At 39.5% G+C, this 24,390-nt stretch overlaps 1 protein-coding gene and 1 long non-coding RNA gene across 4 annotated transcripts; both read left to right on the top strand.

The window, feature by feature from the left end:
- Positions 1 to 105: 105 nt before the first annotated feature.
- On the top strand, positions 106 to 8,138 carry asmtl (acetylserotonin O-methyltransferase-like). The gene is made up of 15 exons (XM_079665401.1): positions 106 to 202; positions 1,112 to 1,228; positions 1,933 to 2,064; positions 2,157 to 2,204; positions 2,873 to 2,937; positions 3,029 to 3,093; positions 3,346 to 3,454; positions 4,714 to 4,990; positions 5,069 to 5,296; positions 5,789 to 5,954; positions 6,046 to 6,224; positions 6,324 to 6,456; positions 6,540 to 6,680; positions 6,815 to 6,937; positions 7,378 to 8,138. Exons 2-15 carry the CDS (start codon positions 1,136 to 1,138, stop codon positions 7,581 to 7,583), a joined length of 1,965 nt encoding a protein of 654 aa, XP_079521527.1. The 5' UTR covers positions 106 to 202; positions 1,112 to 1,135; the 3' UTR covers positions 7,584 to 8,138.
- Positions 8,139 to 10,730: 2,592 nt separating this feature from the next.
- LOC307029430 lies at positions 10,731 to 22,997 on the top strand. 3 transcript variants are annotated; one of them, XR_013805328.1, is made up of 4 exons: positions 10,731 to 11,190; positions 13,868 to 14,106; positions 16,458 to 16,553; positions 22,413 to 22,997. It is a non-coding gene; the product is annotated as an uncharacterized lncRNA (long non-coding RNA). The 3 variants fall into 3 exon arrangements; XR_013805329.1 differs by lacking the exon at positions 22,413 to 22,997 and adding an exon at positions 17,602 to 18,803 and having other exon boundaries at positions 16,461 to 16,553; XR_013805330.1 differs by lacking the exon at positions 22,413 to 22,997 and adding an exon at positions 17,602 to 18,803.
- Positions 22,998 to 24,390: the final 1,393 nt, after the last annotated feature.

The following is a 24,390-nucleotide window of genomic DNA, read 5'->3' as shown; positions in this document are numbered from 1 at the left end:
AGTAGTAGTAGTATTATTATTAACAGGTATGAACAAGTAGTCATAGTAAGGCCAGTCTGTTTATTTAAACTTTATACATCCATGCTTTGAAAGTGTGGGTTGATCCGCCCACTTTACGAAATGTGATCACGCATGCGCGTTGACGTTGCTGGTCATAGCAAGCTCAGCGTAGCAATCACTCTCGGTCTACAGACAGGACAAGGTAAGAGTTTTGCTGCATATCTACTGTAATGTTTCTCCCAGACAATGAAACTTGTTAAAATATTTGTTTGTTTACTCAACAAATTCACTTTATGGGTGGTGAACTTACTCACCAAACGTCCCAGGGAGAAAACTTACTAGCTGCTAGCTAACACAAGTTAACACATTAAGTGTTATGTTTTAACTATGCATGTCGTATGTTAACACCATGGGTTAACACATGTAAGGTTCTTATTCAAAGTTACTTGTTTAACATGAAGTGTCTGTGTTCAGATAAGTAGTAATTATGTGTGTAAATGTGTAAAGTGATGTGAAATACTGTTGCATGAGGCACAGATGTTTGGGAAAGGTTGAACTTTGTCTAAATAGCAATCTCTGTGCAGCAGTAGTTTAATGCATAGTTTATGCATTAAATAACCCTGTGTAGTTACAGTAAGCGTATTTACAGTTCTTTACAGCAGCTCTGCTCATTGTATTTTTTAATGCAGTACTTAATTCTCTGCAGTATGTATGGGAATTGGCCTAAAAACAAACGATTACCTTAAAAACACAAAACTAAAATAACCATTATAATATCCCAGAGCACGAAGGAATGTGCTTGTTTTCCTTAAAACCAAAATAATGTAATTTTAAAATGATTAAAAGCAGCAAAATCTCACATTTGAGATCCTTTGACCAGTGAATGTTTTGTATTTATCTTAACTAGTTACTTCAGTAAATCATTTCTCATCATAATTGAATGTCATGTTGATTGATCTATAATTAAGTCAATGAATCACTCAGCTATACATTGAGTGGTCCTCCTGATAGTGCATTACTAGGCAGTTCAGGTCATCTGACTACTCCTTTGCTGAGTCAATCACATAAACTAGGCCACCTCTGTAATGTTTAACTATGTTCATCACTCCAGGAGCGGTGAGACGAGAAGGTCACCATGGTGCTGAACCCTGTCATTTCCAAGCTTTCTGGTAAACTCGTTGTTCTGGCCAGTGCTTCTCCTAGGAGACTGGAGATTCTCAACAATGCGGTATGTTGCATCCTGGTTAAACTTATAGGAATTATATTTATATATATATATATATATATATATATATATATATATATATATATATATATATATATATATATATGTATATCACAACACCTGCACATTTTGTTTATGAAGACATGCAATTGTTACATATTGAGTAGCGCTGGATCAAGGTTTCCCTTTTTTCAGTCTGTCACTTTTTTGCACTTGGGTTCTCAAGCCATCATGAAAATGTATGCAACATGTATGAATCAAAGTAACTTTGTGTATCTTTAAAACTCTCTTGATCCAATCAGCATATCAGGCAAGCAATCATAACATAAGGTTGAGAAACACTGGGCTAAATAAAAATGAGAATGTGTATTTTATTCATAACTAGACTGATGGATTGCCCAACATCAGATCATCACATTATATACATGTAGCCTAAAGAATATGTGTTTATGGTAAATTTGTTGCCTTTTATAAGGTAAACACTGCGAACACTGATATGTTTTAGAACCGTTTTATAATTACCCTGTATATATCCTCATTCGGTTTTTAGTTTATAGGTTAACAGGAAAAGTGCATATTAATAACATGTCTGATAATATGCCAGGGTATACAGAAAGGCTACTCTTTTTCAGTAGTCGCACAGATAAATAAGACTATACAAAAGTATAATTATATATCATTTTTGTTTCTCCTCTCCTACACTTCAGGGCTTACGGTTCCAGGTGGTTCCATCCTGGTTCAAGGAAACTCTTGACAAGGGGCTTTTCAAAGCCCCTCATGAGTATGCTGTGGAGACAGCCAGACAGAAAGCCCTGGAGGTGGCCCGCAGGATGCCCTTTGTGAGAGCAACTCCTTTTTGTATCACAGTATATCTATTATCATTTATATTTCATTGCATTTTTATAACTTAGTGTCGATTACTTTGCTCTAGAAACACCTGAAGACTCCAGACATCGTAATCGGAGCGGACACTATTGTAGTAAGAGGAAGAAAGCTTTACATTACTTTTGTTTCTTTCTCTGTGCAATACATGTTGTATGTGTTAGCTGGACCTTAGAACAGCATTGGTGCCAGTTTTTTTTCTGTATCCAATATTTTCCTGTATATGTGTTTTTAAACATGGCGTTTTAAGCCTATATTTGAAGTGTGGTGACTGATTAAATAAATAATAAACAGTATATATATTGTAGTGTGTGCTGAAACAGGTGAGTTATCCTGCTCTGCTTACATTAGACTTACATTGTCTGTGGGCATATTCATCATTTTCATGGGATTTCACATTCATTACACAATAACAATTGAATAGACCAGAACAAACATTTCCTGAAATTAGCATGATTTTATTTATATATTATATATACTGTATATATATATATATATATATATATATATATATATATATATATATATATATTTTATTATTTAAAATGATAGCAGTCCTTAATTATTTATCTCCAAAGTAGCTTAACCTTGTCATATTATATGCTTTTTTCAAAACAAATTTTTCCGGGGCCATGACAGAAAAATTACAGATTTTATATCCACAAATTCCCATTATAGACACAGCTTACGATCCATGTTAGAATTTGGCCACGATTTACCAGGTATTTTACGTTATGTATTTACTTGTGATTTTCATTCCCTCAGACTGTAGATGGCATGATTCTGGAGAAACCTGTGAACAAAGATGATGCTTACAGAATGCTTTCGAGGTGAGTGTCATTGACATCATTATATCTAGTTAACATGTGAAACGGCTGGTACTTGTTTACAGTTCCTCTTTTCTTTAATTCTCCCTGTCAGATTGAGTGGTAAAGAGCACAGTGTCTTCACCGGTGTAGCGATTGTCCTCTGCCATGAGAAAGAAAGTAAGTACAACTGAAGGTTATTTTCAGTTTGTTTTCTGTAGAAATTTGATGACGCAAAAAGGTTAAAACAGTTAAGTCATTTCAGGTAGTTTTTTGATTTTCTATTTTTAGTGTCTTTGTCTTTTGAGAATAAAAGTACATTAATTCTAATGTAGGATTTAATACTAGGATATTATATATATGGGGGGGCCCTACTGGTCAAATGATTCCAGTGTTTGACACATATCATTTCAAAACCTCCCTGCTCCCCAGACGAAGAAGTGGACTACCAGTTGATTGACTTCTACGAAGAAACAAAAGTGAAGTTTGCTGATCTTTCGGAAAATATGCTGTGGGAGTACATCAATAGCGGTGAACCCATGTGAGTATGACCATTTTGCCTTTCACATGTGTAATACAGTAGCTACTGATTTATCTTGGTGTGGTTACGTAACCTATCATTTGTTCAGTGGAGGTCATTTAAGTGGGTTCTTCATGAACCTGTTGCTTTTTGGACTTTGATGATTGATTTTTTTGTCAGATGTGTTTGCCTTTCCAACTTTGAAACAGACAATGTGTCAGCACAAAATAAAATCTCTACTTGGGTCAATGAGGTTATATTATTTGATTTGTTCTGCATTTAAAGAAGAAGCAAAATAAGAACTGAACTTTTTAAAGAACATCCATAACATTCATATGGTTGTAACTTATATATATCAATATTCCAATTACTTTTCTATAGACTAGTGTTGTCACGATACCAACATTTTGGTTTCGATACCGATACCAAGTCAAGAATTGCTATTCAGATTCTTTTTCGATACTTTTCTTAAAAAAAGGGAAACAGTCTTAAATGTAATTATTGTGCTTTATTTCACACCAGAACCATAACCATAACACAAACTTTTAAACAATGAGAACAATAAACAAAATGACAAGAATTCGCATTAAATAAAATTAAGCATCATCTCAAACAACTTTTTTGTTTTATAAAATATATATTTTTTTATATTTTATTAACATGTACATGTCATGTAACAGTAATATAAATAATTATTGACAAAATGTATATTGCAGATGTTAGCCACATTGGTAAATTAGCTAAAAAGATAGCCATATTAGACAGTTATCATTGCCATTAATTGCCTCGTCAAACTACGAAAACGTTCGTTTGTCACAAAATACATTACACTTGTTTGACTGGGCAGGGAGTGGAAGCAGAGCGCTGAACACACACGGCTCTTATTAAAACGGTTTCTCACCGGAGTACTTTTCCCCGTCATTCTTAAAGTACCGATACTAATGAAACGGAGGAATCGTACCGTTTTTAACGGCAGGGTATCACGGTACCTTTCAAGTATCGGTACACCGTGCAACACTACTATAGACTATTCTGCACTATTTCTATTATATTCAATTTTATTTTATTTACTTGCACTGTTATCTGTTTTATTGTGTTGCACTGTTGGAGGAGCCGGTGACCTAAGCATTTAATTGTCATAACTACACTGTAGCTATGCACACATGACAATAAAAGCCTTGAATCCTTGAGGAAGTTTCATTTCACAACAACCTATTTGTGTATGTGTACATTTTGTGTGTTCATGTTGCTTTATAATGACATGATTCTGTGTGTGTCAGGGACAAGGCTGGAGGCTACGGTATTCAGGCTCTCGGTGGGATGTTTGTAGAGTACGTTCATGGAGACTTCCTCAATGTTGTGGGTTTTCCCCTCAACCACTTCTGCAAGCAGTTGGACCTTATTTACAACTCCTCTACTTCCTCCTCGGACCAAGAAAATTCCACAGTCTGGCTGAGCCACAACGGCAATCATGCTATCTCGAATCTCACTCAGCCTTCATCTGCCAACCATTCACACAACATCCAGAGCAGCCCGTCAGCCAGTCCTGTGCATAAGGTTCTTTTTCTCGCCCTATAAGCACAACCTGCTAACTCTTTTGTCTTTTATGTATAAGTAACAGTCTCCCCTTTATAGGTGAAGAGGAAAAGCAGTGCAACTGAATTGAATGAGAGTTCCATGACGTTGGTCAACCGCCTGTCCAAACATACCGGTGACAAAGATTCTGCGAATACAACATTACCACTGATGACCAGCAGAGGGCAGGTAAAGGAGCTCAATGTGACGGAGCCTGAGGATGGTGAACCAAAAAAAGAAGACTTGCAGCGAATCTGTGATTTATTGGATGGATTTAGAGCCTCAAAGGTAATTGGGAATAAACCTGCTATTCATATGTTGATAAAGGATATTTTTCATATTGAAATATTAATGTAAGTCATTGTTGTGTTTAATTATAGAGGATGTAATGAAGCATTTAGCTCTACTTAAAGAATAATCCTGATTTGCTCTCTTGCTGAGAGTTAGATAAAGTAGTTAATACAACGTTCATATATGTATTTATAGTATTAAGCCACAGCCTTGATACACAAATTTAAGTTGATGGATATAAAACAAATCAAGCACCTCTTATCAATTCAAATACAAGACATATATATAATCAAAACCAAAATAAAGTGTCAAATAAGGACATTTTTGTATTCACATGGTTCCTTTTTTAAGTATTTTTTTTAACAATTTGGATGTTTCTCATGGTCTTCACAATCTACAAGTATAAAACAATCTTGAATTCACAATCTGATTCAGAAAATAAAGTCACACTTTGCTTCTGTGTCTATTCTTCCTTTTCCAAAAATCCAGGCACTGTTTACGGCATCCAAGATGTGTGTGTTTGACGTGCTGCACAGCAGGCCGGGGGGGCTGGAGGCAGCACAGGTGGCCCAGGAGATCAAAGCCTCCCTGAAGGGCACTGAATGCCTGCTGGAGGCATGTGTGTCTCTGGGTCTGCTGAGGAGCAAAGAGAGAAGTTAGTCAGATACGATGATGGTTATTTAAAGAGACAACGATTAGTACTTAACTTAAAACAAGCCTCATGTTTTATTGTGTCTCCACTCCAGTGTACGAGAACACGGATCTGTCCACTCGCTTTTTGCTGTCGGATGCTCCTTTTTCGCTGCGGAGCCAAATTCTGCATTATAACGACACAGTGTGGCCTATTTTCTCCCACCTTGAGAGTGGCGTACTGGAGGGAGTCAGCCAGCGTGACAAGGCTTTAAGCCAGACATCCAAGGACCAGGTGATTATCTCTATGTTCAGATGGATAAAATGTGGGGAGAGACAACCTTTACAGATTCTATTTTTGTTGTTCCACTATGTCATTTGTTTCTATTTAAAGGACACTCTCCACAGCAGCCAAGACAGCAAACTGAGATTCATGAATGCCATGCACAACATTGCTAAAGTTACAGGGAAAGCTATAGCAACAGCCTTTGACCTCTCAAGTTTTAGAACTGCCTGCGACCTTGGAGGTAAGGAGAGACACTTAAGGTTTAAAATGGTGTCTTTGAGTAATAAACCATTCCTTTACAAAACATCATTTTGTTTTTTCCAGGATGCACTGGGGCCATGGCCGACGAGTTCACTAAAGCCCATCCTGGATTGTCTGTGACAGTTTTTGACTTGCCAACAGTTGTTCAGCTGAGGGAACATTTCCAACCTCTGCACACAGAGAACAGGGTGTCCTTTGTAGCAGGTCAGTTTGCGTATCATCATTCAAATAAACTCTCTGACTAATGCAGCTTATTCTGTGGGTCTCAAATATCAAAGTTATAATCTCACTCTCTCTATGGTCCTAATTTATGTATTATGGCTCCTCTGTATCAACAGGAGACTTCTTTAAAGATGATTTGCCGAAAGCAGACTTGTACATCCTGGCAAGAATTCTCCACGACTGCTCCGATGAGAAACTGGATATTCTGCTGAGCAAAATCGCGGATGCTTGCACACCAGGTAAAACTCTTACAGTTTTGTACTCCATACTTGACTGATAACATTACTTTATTTATGATTAGTATAACATTCTCAGTCATGGGAAATCTCATGTGAAACTTATAGCAGGATGACGCCCACATTCTGATAAGGTCATATCTAAGATCGGCTACAGTTCACTTTGGTTTCAATAACCTGCAGCGTCTGTGGAACTGCTGCTGCTGTAACCTGCTTTTGTCAGTGTTGAACTGATAACAAATCTGTGACATTTAGCAAAAAGTCAGGTCGATTTCATAGCCAAGCCAAAATACTTACTATCGCCACTTTTGTTTACCTTCTTGACCTTTAGTCTTTTCCTAAAGCAAATGAATGCAAGGGGGGCCAGGGATTACAAAACAACCACCTACTTTTATAAAGTTGTACATCTACTTACACATCATGCACTTGCTCCATGCTGCCAGGCTGCGGGCTCCTGCTGAGTGAGATCTTCCTGGATGACGACAGAAAGGGCCCTAGTCGCGGGCTGCTCCAGGCCCTCGGCATGGGCGAGGGGAAACAGAGGAGCGCCACCGAATACAGTCTGCTTTTGAAGAGCCACGGCTTCATGACGGCACATGTCAGATATACAGGAAACCTCCTGGATGCTATGCTCTGCATCAAAGCGTGACGGACCAAATATCAGTTAATTATTTAGGTATTGGACCATAACAGAGATATGTTTTATAAATCATTTTCTTGTGCTCTAAGGTCTGTAATTATAATTTTTTTGGACCTTAGGGACAGAAAACCAGTACTCAGACTCTCTGTAAACTCTGATTTGGGGACAGGCAAGTTGTTCACTCTACTATGTACTTCCTTGATGATTTTATGGGATTCAAATTTAGCATTTGAATAATGCACACTAATGATCATGTTTTTCATTGTTTAGTTTTTCAGAAATGATAAGAGCCTTTGTAAAGGTAGGACTACAATAGATAATACAAAGCATTACCAGGAAAATGTAACTAATCACCAAAATGAAAAGTATTCATAATGCAAGATAACCACTTTCAGATTGTTTAAATGATTAAATGGTACAAGTACTTATTCATAGGGGGTTAGATTTGAATAATTGTATATAATGAAGGGTAGTTCATTTATTATTTATGTTGATTATATAGTATTGTCTTTTTATTGTTGCCTGTACTTTTTACAGCTAAACATAAAAGTATCTTTCTGCAAACTCTGTGTAGATTCCTCATTCCAAAAACATTCACACTGTGGTCCGCTGGATGACAGCTGTGGCTAGAGAGTTCATCCTGCCTCTTAAAAACTCTGAAGTGTCATATTATGATGATGCAATATGGAGGCAATGAGAGTTACGGAAGAAATAACAAAAATGTAAGCAGCATTAACGCCTAAGTAGGATGGCATTTGTACAGATTATGCGTCTCCCCTGTGGACATGACTTCATGTTTACATCAACTTTATAGGAGGCAGATTTCCAGTGATTACCAACCCAAGCCTTCTTCAATGGAGTCACGTCAGACCATTCTCTGAAGTACATGTGCAGCATTCATCTTGCTCTTGTATGCACTATTTAAACAGTGTGCATTATTGCCACATTTGGTCTGTTTGATCATAATTGCCCTTTTTTGCAAAGAATGATCAAACTCCGACCACCTATTCTCTGACGCTAATCTTCCCCAAATTAAAGCTGCAGAGAAAATACTTTGCTTGTCACATCTTAACTTACAGTAGGCACAGCTAAGCGATATTTGATACTTTTAAAAGAAACCCAAATATTTATTTTGCAGTTAAAAGAAATGGACAGTGCTGTAAAACCTTGCTCTGTCAGTAAATCTCCTCAAGATGGCAGCGCAAACCTGCAGATCTCTCCAGCAAAGAGTTGCAGTTTAATTATTTCCAGTGAATGTGTATGGAGATAGTTTGCACATTAAGTGAAAGTAAGCTTTCAAAATTAACTTAATGCATCCAAGCTATGGAATTAATGTGTGCATAGAAAGATATTTCAGCATGCCTTAATTCCTCACCGATATACTGCATGAGTTTTAAAGCAGCCAAACAGCTGATGGGAGTGTGGGAATATATCTGGCCAGAAGAAATAAATCTTATTCTTTGTGACACAGAAAGTGTATCCGGACTACTTTTCATTTTGGATCCCTCTCTTCAGTATTTTCTTAGAAGGGTAATAAGGGTGGTCATGTTATTCATGGCTATTTTCTTGTCAGTCTTGGCTCATGCTCTTTGTGACATCTAATTGATTGCCATTACTCAGATTTTCTTCTTTTGATGAGGAGAGACAGGGGGAGGGTGGACCTAAGTTCAAATATGACAATGTAAATCACATACGGTTTATTTTATTCTTTACACACATTGAATGCATCAAAACATAATATATTGCAATACTTTCCTGCCACAATGATTGTGAAAGTTTGTATTGATTCAATAAATCTGGTACTTCATACACATTGCATTACTGATCAGTTATTTTGTAGGACACCAGATTGTTGTGTATCAGGATAATGTCAAGCTGGTGAAACACAGACTAGCGTGACAAATCAAACAACTGAGTCTCTTGTTCCCTTAAAACATGATGAAGCATTTCCATGAAAGGATCTGCATAACCGTTCACTTCCAGTGTCCCATCTGCACCCATTCACCCTCAAACGCCTTGACTTTTGTGTACAAGTATCAACTCCAAAGCCTTTGCAAGGCTCTTCTAATGAAAACCATTCAAGTCAATCAAGTTTACCAGAGACCAAAGGCCAGTGTAATTTGGGAAAATTGCTGAAACTCCAAAGTAATCTTCTGTAATGTGATCTTGCCTATTGAACACTGGCAGTACTGTACGTGTCGGATAAGAGCTCAGTCATTTTCTTCAAATGCAGTCTTGACAAGCAGCATGGATATGCACCTGCAAGTAATCATCATTCTAGTGTTAAGTGCTTTGATATTAAAATGACTGATTTAAAACCATTTGCTGCTAGTAGATAGCGATTTGAAAACACTTCCATATGTTGATAGTGGGGATAAGCTGGGTTTGTGAACTGAGTGGACTGCATGTTATGTTCAATGGTAACAGTCAGTGAGAACACATCATGGAAAAGTCACAAGTTCAGTTATACAGTTGAGAAAGGAGGCTATACATTAAATAAGAATGATGTAATCAAAGCCTGAACAGTTATGGGGGCACAGTTTAATGGAATTTAATATACGGCTTGCCTTGTGGTGTAAACTTGTAAGTTTCGTGTAACTTCTAGTGTAACCACTTGGGGGCCACATTGGCTAAAAGAAACTCCACGAGAGGCTGATTTTAGCAAGTTATATTGGTTGTTGACACTATTATCAAATTGACAGGAAATACTGAGGTATTTGAAATGTTGCAAATAGCCATATCAGACTTTTAATTAAACAATATAAAGTATCTTTGTGTATACCGAAAGCATCTCTGTGACTTTGTGAAGGATACACAGAATCCAAATGGTCGCAAGCAGAAAAACAAACACTCTCTAACTCTCTAATCACGCCGTTTTTTAAAATGTGTTTCTCAAAACTGAACTCATGCTTGGGCACCTGTTTCAAAGAACAAGCTTGTTTTTCAAAGTCCTCCTCCTCTGTCAACAAACAGAATAAGCTCGATGATGGCTGGCTCCTCAACCCACATCTGATTTCAGCAAATGTGAAATTGTTCAAAGTGAGTCGTGCTTCATTGATTTGTTTCAAGGCAGAGGAAAAATAACCTCGGGGCTTCTACCAGTTAGAAATAACAATGGAGTCCTTCGCTGCCGTTTGTACTTTTCTGGCCTGACATCAGTACCAGATTTGGGTTTTCACTGTAGATTTAACTGCTGGTTGGGACTATGTGAAAGTAGTGCTTTTTCTATATGCCTGATTTAAACGTTTTGATTTTAATTTGTTTAAATGATCCCAATAGATCCAGATTCTTCCTGGGAGTTAGAAGAACAATTGATAGCCTACCAACTGTGCCATATGCGAATCAGTAGAAATTGAGTAGCTAATTGTAGCTTAGCATTGCTCTGTACAACATTAAAAAAACACGCCAATTACACGCAGTTCTGACGCTCACTCATTTTTTTTTTTTGCTAACCAGTCCACAAACATACATATTAAACAACAAGTTGAGGTTTTAAAAGGAGTCAGGCTTTCATGCTAGAAGTATTTCTTGAGGATTATCAGTACTGAGACTCCCTGGAAACTCCCTGCTAGTTAGCCTACATGGAAACCTCATGGTGACCCAAGGACTGCTGGAGGTACAGTATGTAAAAAACACAACCTTTTACATTTATGTTTGTGTATGAACTACTAAAACAAGATATTACACTGGAGAGGTGTTCATAGGCATCATTTGGAACTTTAGAAAGAGCCATGCTAGCTGTTTCCAGTTTCTTGCTAAGCTAAGCTAACTCCTTCCTGACTTTAGCTTAGGGAGGAGTGGTATTCAGAGGTGGAAGAAGTCAGATCTTGTATTTTAATTGAAAGTAGAATAACAAGAGTGTGGGAATGCTATGTTACAAGTAAAACTCCTGCAATCAAATGTTACTCAAGTAAAAGTACAAGTAAAAAAAGTACTCATTAAGCAGATTGGCCCATTTCAGAACAATGTGTATCATGTTTTGATCATAATTATTGATGCATTTAAGTGTTATCAAAGCTGGTTAAGGTGCAGTTAGTCTGAATTACTTTGTATGCTACAGGTTAGCTTGTGAAATGTACTCCAGGTGCAACTAAAGTCTTATTTAAGAGTTTATTATATTTCACATCATTATTCCAAATCTGTAAAGTAACTAAAGGTATCACATAAATGTAGTGGAGTAAAAGTACACGATGTACCTCCTAATTGTAGTTGGGTAGAAGTACAAAGTACCAAAAAATGTAAATACTCAAGTAAAGTAAACCCCTCAAGATTATACTTGAGTGAATGTACCTATTTAATTCACCACTGGTGATATCAATATGTGGTTGTATTTGTTTGGAGGGGAAGCGGATAGGGGTATTTCCCAATGTGTTTAACTAATACTTTAAAGAAACAAAAAACTAGAACATAATTACTACGTGTATATCATATCGCTCACAGTGTAATAGCGAAAACGTCACCATTTAGCTCACAATCAGAACCCACTTGCCCCCTGCTAAAAGCTAACAACAATCTCATTAACATATGGAAGCATTTGTGGCGGTCAAATACAAGGTACTGTCTCCCCTTCCTGTCTCCATGTGATGTGTGAGGTGTCACTCAGAGATACAGTAGGGGCGGAGACTCTGTGTGCAGAAATGGTTGGTGACAGGGCTTTCATCCGACCCACTGAGTGCTCTTTGTTGTTATTTTGGGAGCTCTCATGGGTGCAATCTGAGAGAGCAGCAGACAGACGGGTCTCATCTTTGCACGAACACACACACACACACACACACACACACACACACACACACACACACACACACACACACACACACACACACACACACACACACACACACACACACACACACACACACACACACACATTAGGCAGAAATGCACACAGCCTGGCACCTGCATATACAAAAAAAAATAATGACATGCTCACTGTCATGTCAATCAAATTGGCTGCTTTTCTGGAGGTGTACACATGGAGAATCCATTAATTGTCAGTAATGAAGACATAATAAGAATATTTCACAACAGAATAATTATTTGTTCCACATTCTCTAATATAATATTTATGAAAGACAATTTCTGCCATTAAAAAGAAAGAAAAACATGATAAATTAGTCAAAATAAAAATAAGTAAGTCAAATTATGATTTCCCTTATCCGTTTCACTCACGTTATGATCATTTTAAATTGTTTTTCATTGGGTTGATTTTTTCTTTTTTAGTCTTAAAATAAAAAATGTTAAGTGAGTACAAAAGTAAGGCTTGTTGTTTTGTAGTCAGATCTGATTTATTACATTTTTTATAAGATAAGCTACTATTATGTCGTCAACTTAACCTGAGGCCTCAGCTAACACATACTTTGCGGTAAAAGTACTTTAAATATTTTTTATTATCTGCCTAAGTTTTGTGGTATTTCATAAGCATGGTCCCTGGCTGGACTTTTACTGATGTTGTTGTTTATAGTTACGTTCGCCACCCTTAAGTTCACGGGTCTTTACGTTACTTGGGTGTCGTTACCATGACTCCAGATTTTAATAATTGAAGCATAAATACAACATTTCATTCTACCCCATTCATTGTGGTAGGTCAGCGCCAGGATATTAAAACAATCTTGGTGCATGAAACCAAAATGATTGTTATTGCTTTAAGGTAATCTTACCCTTTTAAAGAATAAAAAAAAATGGAAGAAAAACAACCAGCATATTCCTACCACAGTTATGCGTTTGAAATTTAGACTGCATGAATGGAAATGAAAGTCTCCCGTTAACAGCTTAAGTCTATTTGATTTCACATTCAAACAATGACAGTGATCATAACCTCTGACAGTGTAAGATGCAAAACAAATGTTTAGCCTATCAATGGTGTGTGCCGATAAGATATTTATGGGGTTGACAAAAGTGTCTTTGCGTCTGTCTTGATGTTTGTTATCACGAGTTCAAGGTGCTTCCGCTGCGGCCTCTGACACGGATCACAGGCGGCTGCTGTTTAAAACAAGTGAGGAGATATCTTCCTCTCACTGTGCGATGATGACCCTTGCTCCTAACCCCCTCCAGCAGCAGTTCATCCTCCAAACAATAACAATCAATTCCCTCCACATCTGACAGAGCCGGAGAACAACTTATAAATGATATGCATCTCCTGCTGGTCCCATGGCAACCGCCTTGACTTTATTGTTGCGTTTCTTTGATCCCGCCAAGCTTTGATTCATTTCTCTTTCACCCTTTTAGCTAAACATATCATGTGAATTTGAAGCTTTGTTCCTGACAGTCCCCGTCTTACCTCGCTCTCTCCACAGGCTCCTGACGCCTCCCAGAGGAGCCGCGGAGGAGGAGAGGAATTCCACTGGATTCAAAGACTTCTCCGGGTTGCTTTTGACTCTAACCGCCTGCCTTGCCTTCCCCCGCTCCTCATGTTGACCTGTTCCCCGTGATCCCCTTGCCAAACCATCTTCCTGGCCCCTGAGGGACTGTGGCTGAATGTGCACAAGCATACACTTGGAGGGGTTTCAGCTTCTATCCCAGAGAAGCTCCAATGGTACGTTCCTCTGCATGTCCAGGCCTTTGATTCAGTAAATAAGGAGAATGAACTTTGGTCTGAGTCATTGGGTGTTTTTCATAAAGTTGTTTGACGTGGCTGTTGATACGTGGCCAGGTTTCTTACACACGATGGGCACTCTCATGAATTTCATTAAGAAAATGTATTGCAGGCACTTGTGTAACGACTCATCTTCAAAAGAATGGGACATTATATCTAAAGGACTTTCACCAAATGAGAACGTAATGAAAAGTGAAAAGTGTGTGTTTTCTCAGTGACATCTGGTTTCAATCATGGCAATATCCTAAACATGACCAGTTCTTTGAATCAGCTACCCTCAGCTTGCCTCCCAGATGTTAGGCACTCATTATTCCAGTCAGGCCTCTCCGACAGTTACACAAAGTCCAACATTTTCACCAGTAGAGCCCAAATAGGAGTCAGCCTACACACAGTCACCTTATAATCACATTAGTTTTCACTAATGTTAGAATGTAGTGAAAGTTGGCACCATATTTATCATAGTCTGGCTTAGTTTACTTCTCCTCATTTGTTTTTGTAATAAATAGCAAACTCAACCACCAAATGTTTTCTTAGTTGTTGTTTTACAACAGGAAACAAAAGGAAATGTAAGTAGCTCTCTTAAAAAGACCAATGATAGCCTAAATTACAAAAATAAGAGTAAGTAATAAAGTGCATCAACTCTACCAGCCTTCATTTATTCTACCTACTATTCTGGGTTTAGGTTTGTTGGTAATTGTTCATAGAAAGCTAACATAGATGTGTCCGTTTTAAGTGTTAAACAAAGTGACATGAACTCTGACCTGTCTAAAGATGTTTTTACACATCGATATATCATTTTTAAATTAATTGTCTGGCATAATAACCCTTAACAAAATTAAACTACTTTATGGTGTTTAACTGCTCACCTCTGTCTCAAGCCACATGTACTATAAAATCAGCGCAAATCAGCACCACATTTCCCATAAACTTCACCTCTCACTGCAGCAAACAGGGCATTGCCTCTTCATAGAAGCCCTAAGGGATAGTCTAGCAATTACAACCCAGGCCTTACACACAGCCTTACTATATATAGCTGTAGTTTAACACTAATAAAACACATCCTTTCATAAACGTACACATAGATGCATATGTAGAGATGGATGACAGACTTTTTCTCAGTTTGAATTCACAGCTTTTTAAAGCACACACTGTTTCAGCCCTGCACTTATTTGCTCACTGGCTTCATACTGTGTGCATTTTGTATTAGTATGGGAGGCTTTGCATGCATGTTTTCTACAGAGGAATTTAATACACACCTTTTTGAAAGGCCCTGCACATCTGCGCAGGTGTTTTCACTTATGCTCGCTAATTAGACCTCTACCCAGAGTGCAGTGGAGGCGGAGCTGTGCGGCGATGATGTAAAATCCCGTGTACCAATCAGAAAGATAAAGGTTTAAGTTGCGCCGCCCAAACAGGTGCGTCAAAGCTCACAGGAATCTGAACATCTCCACACAGTTAGGAGGTTGATTCAGGCACAGTGTGTGTAACTCAGTAAACATGAGTTATACTTTATGTTCTGTGGGAAACAAGGTGTCTGAAGCTGGCCCCTGTAATGATTGGCAGATTGTAAGAAAATGCTGTGCGTCTTAATGATGAAGTCTTTAACCGCGGTCAATACTTTTATTACACCTGACGCTAACAACCCTGAACTGCTATTAGTCAAATTGGAGTGTCAATACTGACTTTACCCTCGGCACAGTTGTTGTAATATGAGTTTTAACCAATGGAGGGCAGTATGACTATGAAGACAAGCATCTTCACAGAGGCTTAAACCCAAATAAGGTCTTTTCAACACCCTGAAAGCCAGTGTTTGGGTATAGAGTGCATGATATGTAAACTACATGGTGAATGTAAGCGTCTCCTGACATTCAGACGTGACAAGTTTAGATTACTGTGATTATAATTGGTAGATGTAAATGGTAGATTGTAAAGTAAAATAAAAAGGGTGACACAATGTTGTGATTTATCATCTTAGTATGTTGCAGTAAGGTTGTGTTATAAGCCTGGCCTTTTTAGTTCAGCTATATGACTGAAGTCCACTAGCTCAAAAGTTGTTTCCCTTTTTACCGCATTATTCTCAGATCAAAACCGGGCTAAATCATTTTCTATTTTTGACATGTGGATGGATCAATAAAATGGTTAATGGTTTATTAAAGTGTTTTTAGACATTTTTCTTTTGCCTTATACAAATATTCTGCATCTGGAAATAAACACCTACCAATGTTGTCTTGCTAATCAATATTTTATCTTATCTTTCATTCAAAACATTTCTTTTTTGTTGTTGTTTCAAGTAGTCTTTGAAGAGCAGCGGTGGAGCCTGGGGACGGTTGGGTGTGAGCTGAGCCCGGACGGCAGACTGCACCTGAGAGCGAACCTCTAACCTGGGGGTAAGACCCAACAACATGACCTCTGCTTCAGAGCAACAACACAAAGAAACAAAGACACCGATTATTACACCTCAAACTTCTATGTGCACCGTTGTGTTGGAGTCATTTGTTTCATGTAGTCACTGATTTACCACGGGTCTTGATTGTGTTAATTCTTATTGTCAGCTCCATTTCCCTTTGCGCAGTGATTTTAATATCCTCATAAATGCTCTGTTTAATCATTGCACATATCAGTTTCAGCTCCAACACATTTCTCAATCTTCTTACTAGATTATTCAAATAATATCTCTCCTCTTACACACATACAGTCACACTGTACCTCTCCTGCATTTCTCCGAAGAGCTACAGCAAACAGCTGCCTGATTAATAAGTTAGGTCCTCTAAATATGGCTCACAGTCATGTATCTTTAAAAACGACTTAATAATGGTAATCAAGATTATCAACAACGTACCAATTATATCTTTACACTTTCCTCCCTTAATTATGTATAGTTCTCCTTCACCCAAGATAAAAGGGCTGCTTTCTCAGTCTCAGGTGGATTGTTCATCTTAAGTGTTTATGATGGTGTATTTGTATCACAGCTACGTTCCCTTAAAGTGGCAGTGAGCTAAAAGGGGGCCCTGTGCCTCTTCCGTGTGTGAAACAACCACAATGGAGGAGTTCCTATGTTTTATTTATTGATATGTTTTCGTGGGGGAAGACCTAGCTATCATTATCATAAAGGCCTCAAGACATCAAGTCACACACAAAAGACCCCGCCATCTCGCAAGTCTCTCACACGCACAGATCAACACATGCACACGATAAGCAGGCCGCTTTGCCGCAGCGACTCCTCACCAGCAACCATTGGTAGCTTCAGAGACAGAAGCTGACAGTGTCAAAGTGTCTTTGTCTCTCGCACATAAACTGTCCCTGAAGCTGTCGTTGTGAGAGAGATGTAAAACACAGCCGTTTTTTACTCCTTCATGGGGGGGGGGAAGTTGTTTTCATTCCCCCCTTCTAGTTTTTTTTTTTTTTTTTTTAAATATGTCATATCTTTTCTGTCAGGGCCCTGGGGCGCCTGGTGGTGCTCGTGATAGAGGAGGGTAAGCATCTGCAAACCCAGCGGAGTCTGGCCATATTGTACCTGCGCTTGCATTCATCTCGCTTATTTTGTCAAAAGCTCAAAGCTGTGAATTTCAGACAGCCGTGTTGTCATCTTATCTATGTGAGTGTGAATCTTTAGTCTGTGTGTGTGTGTGTGTGTGTGTGTGTGTGTGTGTGTGTGTGTGTGTGTGTGTGTGTGTGTGTGTGTGTGTGTGTGTGTGTGTGTGTGTGTGTGTGTGTGTGTGTGTGTGTGTGTGTGTGTGTGTGTGTGTGTGTGTGTGTGTGTGTGTGTGTGTGTGTGTGTGTGTAAAGGAAGACAGCCAGTAGGAACAGATGTGGGGAAAGTCTGTAAAAACTCAATATGAACCCTGCAGAGGCCTTCCTCTCTCTCTGTTCAATTATTTAGAGTCAAAGAAAAGAGGCAAGAGTAAAATATTTCCACAGAAGCCACTGTGTTTGGCAGGGATGAATAACATATTTATCTAGTCTCATCTTTGCCAAATAGCCGGAAATGGAAACAAATACCTTCAATTGGATTCTTGGCTCTGGTGTTTTCCTTGAGCTGCTGCTATGTGTGCTCATGCAGTCATATTGGAAAATTCCTCAGGACCAGAAATTATGGAAGTGCTGACAAGCCGAATTTTTCATGGTATCCAGATCTAGTAGACTTGGCAGTTTCAGGCAAATCTTATCCCCTCTCATGTGATGGGGGGGGAGGAGAGAGAGAGAGAGAGCGAGCAGGAGAAAGCGCTCACCTATTTAATTTGATTAGAGATTAGAGGAGGAAAAGAGTCACATTTCCTCCCTGGCGCGTCTCTACTTGGAGCACTCTGAACCTGATTGTATAAAGAGATGTCACAGCCAAGCACCACAGTAATGCCTGTAATTACTCTGAACTCAAATAAATAAATAAATGTGCTTTTCTTTGTGAGAGTCTGACAGGTTTTCCAACATCCTTCACTGGAGAAAAAAATGTGCAGTGTGTGTGCATAGACGTGTACTTTTCAGTGCCGGCGTATTTGCGTGTGTGTCTTTGTGTGGGTGTGTTTACATATAGTGAGGCACTTGTAAAGGAGAAATTCAGACAGGATGAAATTTTGACAGCTACAGTATAGCTTGTTTTCCCCTCTCTTCTTTTTTTGACTGTGATAATCTCTTCTCAGCCGTGTGCGCTGAAGGCAAACCTCCGTTTGAGACTGATAAGGTTCGAGGTGCAGCTTTGTAAATAATAAGGTTAGAGTTTCTACACAGTTGCTAGTGCTTCGACTGATCTCGCTCCTATTAGTGACAATTGGCTGTGACCTCACCTGCTCACCCATGCTGTCATCACTGAGGGTGTATCTGCAGCAGCAGTAGCAGGCGATTAGATCATCCACTCTGGTCATAGAAGGAGACATCCAGACAAATGTTGCTCTGCTGAACCTAAGGAGGTCTGATGCATGTTGTCATGACAGTTGGCTCCTTGACTTTTGATATTGTTCAACTGCAAAAAACGGTTTAATATTTCCCGTTTCAGAGGGAAACTCTTAAAAGCTCACAAAGCAACCAGGCTATTTGCACATGCCGTCATACCTCCACCTGGAGTGGCAGAATATGTGATCATTTGAACAGTGTATCCTTACTTTCAGCCTGTATAACTACAAATGGAAGCTGTTTAATCAAATCATTTCACCCGACTTAAACTGTTACCTAGTGTCATAAACTGTTTATCCACTACTTTGAACTTATTACTTGAAACTCTTTACCTCACCATTCATTGATTTTAGCTCACTTTTTAACTGTCTCTTCATAACACTTTACTTTACATTGTATTTAGTTGACGCTTATTCAAAGTGATTTATGGAGCAATTCGGGATAAAGTATATTTCCCAAGTGGGTGGGATCAAACCACTGACCCTCTGATTGGTGGAACATCACACCTTGAGCCACTTCTGCACCAAATACTTCCATACTTCTACTGATTGCAAAATAATGCTTGCTAACTTTCATATTGAAATAAGAAGATATATGTATTTCTTTCATATCATTTACATTTCTGCACTTCCAAATAAATTGATCTCCCCCACAATCCTCACATATACCGCTTGTTTGTGCAGAAGTACCCCCTGGTGTACAAGTCAGCTCTGTAAAGAAAATTACAGTAATGCCTTAAACAGAATCACATCCGAAAGACATCTCTCACACATTTCTACTTCACCTCCCCATCACCATCTGTCTTCTCTGAGTGACAGTCATGCTGACATTCAAGGCCTTTCAAACCTCCCTCCGTCCATCACCCTTTTTTTTTCTGGTCAGTGAGTGTCAATCAGCAGCTCCTCTCACAACATTTGGCAACAAATATCTTCATGCTCACAATGCCTCTATATCCCATGAGCCCCAGTGCCTGCCACAGCAGTGTCTCACCTCTCCGGCACAGCAGATGTTCAGGATGCTTTTTACCGCCACGATAAGGCCCTCTCTCCTAGACGAAGCCCTACCATATGAATTATAGATGGTGAAACAGTCTTTAGACATGTTCATTAAAGACAACGCTTTAAAAAAAAACACAACCCATGAGTATTTATTTCAAGCAAATCTCAACACAACTCCCCCTCCCCTCCCCGTATCCTGTTTTCCCAGTCAACTGGTACGTGTGAGGGTAAAGACGGAGACAGTGCCTCAGCAACCTTGACTGGAGACAAGCAGGAGACACACGCGTGACTGCATCGCCTTCGCCTGTGATGGCTGTTAGCTAGCTTTCCTCCAGAAGCCGCCCGCCTGCCTGCTGATGTACTATTACTCGCTCTGGAAGAGATGCTTGTGTGGAGGATGACACATTATTATCCTTTAATCTCGGTCTCAGCTTGTTGAGCATCAAATTGAAATATCCTGAACAGATGTAAAAACACATGTGAGCCTGGGCGCGCAAGCTGTGCTGCGCTTTGTTTCATCTATCCGTGATGTGAGCCTTAAGGAGAAGCTTTTTAAAATGTCATCACTATTCAAAAGGATAATTAATACGTACCCCCAGGCTTTGATTATGCGATACCCAGTGTGTAGTGCTGGTGTTGCCATAATGAGCCACTCATCAGCGCTCTGTCTGTGCCTCCAACAAACATACAGTTTGCATAAGGTACTTAAGATTCTGCTAAGGCACCATGATGCTTGTGTGTGTGCTCATAATGCACCTGCTTATATTTATATGTAGCTGCCTGTGTGTGCATGTGAAGTGTGAGTCCCCTTCTAATTTGCAGCACCATGCTATAGGTTAGATCACACTGGTTGTTGCAGTTTGTTTACAAGAGGACCCCTGTCAGATTGTCAGCAGATCGCTAGGCCCTTTCTATAAAGCCCACACACCCCTCCTTCACATCAAAAACATACACACACACACACTCAAGATGTTTCCGAGCCTAAAAGCTGGCAAGGAGACGGTGGTTTTCAACGAGTGGGTGCTTTGGTGGTGCAGCAGCGAGATGGGCAGGCAGGTGGAGACTGACAGGGCACGGAGTACGAAGGGGAATATTGGGAGTTCACACATAATGAGAGCAGTCAATTTGAATGCCTCAAGGCTAAGCAGTGAGCAGGCTGTGGCTGACGACTAAGGCAGCCATTTCTTCCCAGGAACATTTTTTTTTCAGGGTAATCTCTCACCCTTGACCCTGACCAGTCTCTAAACAACACATTTTCGAGCAATTACTCATCGATGTACGGATGTACCCACCGCTTTCTGAATGGTAAAACACTCCAAACTGCTGCCACTGAGAATGCAAGACCTGCTGCCTTTTTCTAAGTGTGACTTGCTTATTTTATGACAACAATCAGTAAATGTCAGCTAAAAAGATGTCTCGTTCTGCGTATCAATGAGGGTGTATCTGGCCTAGTCAAACCCTTCCAAGATGCACTTGGCTTGTATGTCGGTGTGACTGGACATCACTGTCACAGAGGCAGGATTTCCCCTGACTTTTCTATTCCCCATACCATGTGCGGCTTCTGCTTAAAGATACTCCGGGATCCTGGTCCAAAGTAGTGGGGTAAATGGGGAATGGAGGATGTCATCAGAGATTTGCACAGGGCGTCAGAAAGCCTGTGATGGCGCTTTACCCTGCTAGGGATTTAGCATGTTCAACCGGCGCTGAAGTGACACACGAGAGGGGCACTGGGACCTGCTGACAGCAGACGGACCTGTGCAACTTCTCTGTCCTTAAATCCAATTCCATGCTTGACACCAGGCAGAATTAGCTTTGGACAGGTGAGTGATAAGTTCCCTGGGTGCTTTCGCCAAATAGATCCAAGCCATCTCACCGAGTATTGCAGCCGGGGTTTGAGACGGTAAGTTGTTCCGACAAAAGCAAATTGAGCTATAGAGCATATGGTAATCACAATCAGTGTTAAGGATCGCTTTGATAAAGCAAGACGTGCATCTGTGTCTATTTAAAGAGATGATCTTATCAATTACTAATCAATAGTCCTCCTGCAGCTTAAAGTGGATCAAATATACATTTTCCCCTGTAGAGTATGGTGCTGAGAAAATCATTAAGTTTGGCTTTGCTGCTTGCTTCCAGGGTTACTGCTTTATTGACTTGTGTAAATGATCATTCACTAGGGAGGAGGATGGATTTTGAAAGGATAAATAATGAAAGGGGAAACAATCAGATAGGAAACAGGATAATTAAACTAACACATTGGAATCCTGATTATCCTGGTCTTATATTTCCCCTTCTTCTTTTCTCTCCTTTGTTTTTCCCTTACCTTCCCATCACCCTCTCTCTCCTCCACTTCTAATCTTTGAGTGACAATCACGGTGATACTCAAGGCCTTCCAAACCCCTCTCCCTGCCTCCCCTGGTCTCTCTGGTCAATGGGTGTCAATCAGAGCTTGGCCCTCACGCAGATTGGCAACAAGTATCTTCGTGCTCAGGAAACAATTATGGCCGAGCTGCGGTGGAAATGGATTCCCGCGTTGACTCTCCACACTGCGCTGCTCTTCTCCGGGCCGACGGGGTCCTGCCATGGGAAGCAATTATCGCTGGATGCCAGCTGACAGCCCGGTTCTTTTGCCAGCGCGATCAGCCCTCATCCTCAGGCTTTCTCTAGGCAAATAGCATCCTCAACACCCAAATCAAACCTCTTAGCAACCATTGGCTTCTATCAGAGGAATAGATAGTTCCCTTTGTTCCCCTGGACAATGCAGGGGGAATACCGCATATACAGAGGAGGACAATAAAGAGGTGTTTTAATTTTGCTAGCACATCTCAAACTGCTTTATCTCCCTGTTGTCCAACCCTCAGAGAAGAGAGAGGGTGGTGTGGCAGTGTGACTTGAGAAGGATGAGGACAATAGAGAGAGAGACAGACAGTGAGTGCCTGTCAATAGCTCATGGAGTCATGTGTATAAAATATTCATCTTAATATATGATTTAAGGTTGAATTTTGTGTTTTTTTATAAATATAAAATGTTTTGCCCCAGTTTCATTTATGTTGCAAAACATCATCGGGATATTAGATAGACAAATATGGATTACTTAAACAGTTTAAAACAGAACAATATACAAGTTGTTGACTTCATAAAAGTATAGTTCTGTCTGAAAACTCTGAAGGCTTGGTATGGCCACACACAAAAATACATTGGCATATTAGTGTAAAAATTAGAAGAAAAAAAGATACAAGTTATCATACATAGATTTTTAGTCTTAGTTTGCTTTGGAATTGAAGACAGGGAGTTTTCTGGGTAATGGGTAAAGATTGATGTGATCGCTTAGGAGAATGAGTGTAAGATGAATGAGCCTAAATTTACGAAAAACGATACAATTAATCGTTATAAAAGTCAAACAGTCATCTGCCACTTTGCTTATTAATTGAATAAACACATCAAGGCAAAGTTCAGTCAATCCTTTAATCACTTTAATTAATGCACATTGTTCTATTTCCCTCTCCCTCTCTTGCTCTAGCTCACTCTTTCCCTCTCCCTGTGTACCTATATTTGTGAAATAATAAATTAATTAGAATACACACTGCCACCAACTAATTATCATGCAAATAAATCAGCAACGAAGCATAGTGGGACTGCTAATCTGTGCCAGATCGTGGGTGAAATTCCCCAACGTGCTCAGAGATGTCCACCGTGCAATTAGAGAGAAGAGTGACTCGGGATGGGGTAAGAGAGGAGAAGAAAGCGCAGCACTACAGGACGGGGACGGCTGTCACTTATTCACTGTCAAATTAATTCTGTCTTCTCTCCCTTGTGCATTTGTCTCTAGTAAAGTGGCTGCAGTCTCTCGCTGTTATTTTGTCTTTGTCTCCCTGTGTGTCTTACTCTAAGTCTGAGGAAATGCTGTGCAACCTCGAAAAGATCCACTCGTGCCTCATAAAGGCTACCCTCTTCATTGCAATCTTCTTTCAGAAGTGTTAGATAGAAAGCGCAAAACAGTGACCACTTTTTTATTTTTAGGGTCTAACAAATAGATAAAAACAGTGTCATTCTCCTCAACCCTTAATATTTTCACAATATGATAAACAAAGAAGCCAAGCCCCTCTAGAAACCTCTGTTCCTAGAGGGCTAGGAAAAACTGTTGTTTTTGGTCATATCCGAGGACAGTCTCGATTTATGCCCCATTTGGACCGTACCTCTCAGTTGAGTTCACTTCAACCCTAAAGTAAGGGTATAGAGGTCATGATGATGGTGGATGGGTTAGTTACACGCCTGACTATCATCATAGGTGACTGCATTTTGCATATTAACTATTACCCTGATCACTAACCATGTCTTTTAG

Source organism: Notothenia rossii (genome assembly GCF_949606895.1).
Source record: "Notothenia rossii genome assembly, chromosome: 2".
NCBI classification, from domain to species: domain Eukaryota; kingdom Metazoa; phylum Chordata; class Actinopteri; order Perciformes; family Nototheniidae; genus Notothenia; species Notothenia rossii.
This window is presented reverse-complemented; position numbering and strand designations above follow the sequence as displayed.

What these genes read in the sequence shown, in the direction of transcription:
- asmtl (XM_079665401.1), top strand. Translation starts at nt 1,136, where the DNA reads ATGGTGCTGAACCCTGTCATTTCCAAGCTTTCTGGTAAACTCGTTGTT. An exon ending in CAGCCAGTCCTGTGCATAAG is followed by an intron (nt 4,991 to 5,068) that starts GTTCTTTTTCTC and finishes TCCCCTTTATAG; the next exon opens with GTGAAGAGGAAAAGCAGTGC. An exon ending in GCTGAGGAGCAAAGAGAGAA is followed by an intron (nt 5,955 to 6,045) that starts GTTAGTCAGATA and finishes TCTCCACTCCAG; the next exon opens with TGTACGAGAACACGGATCTG.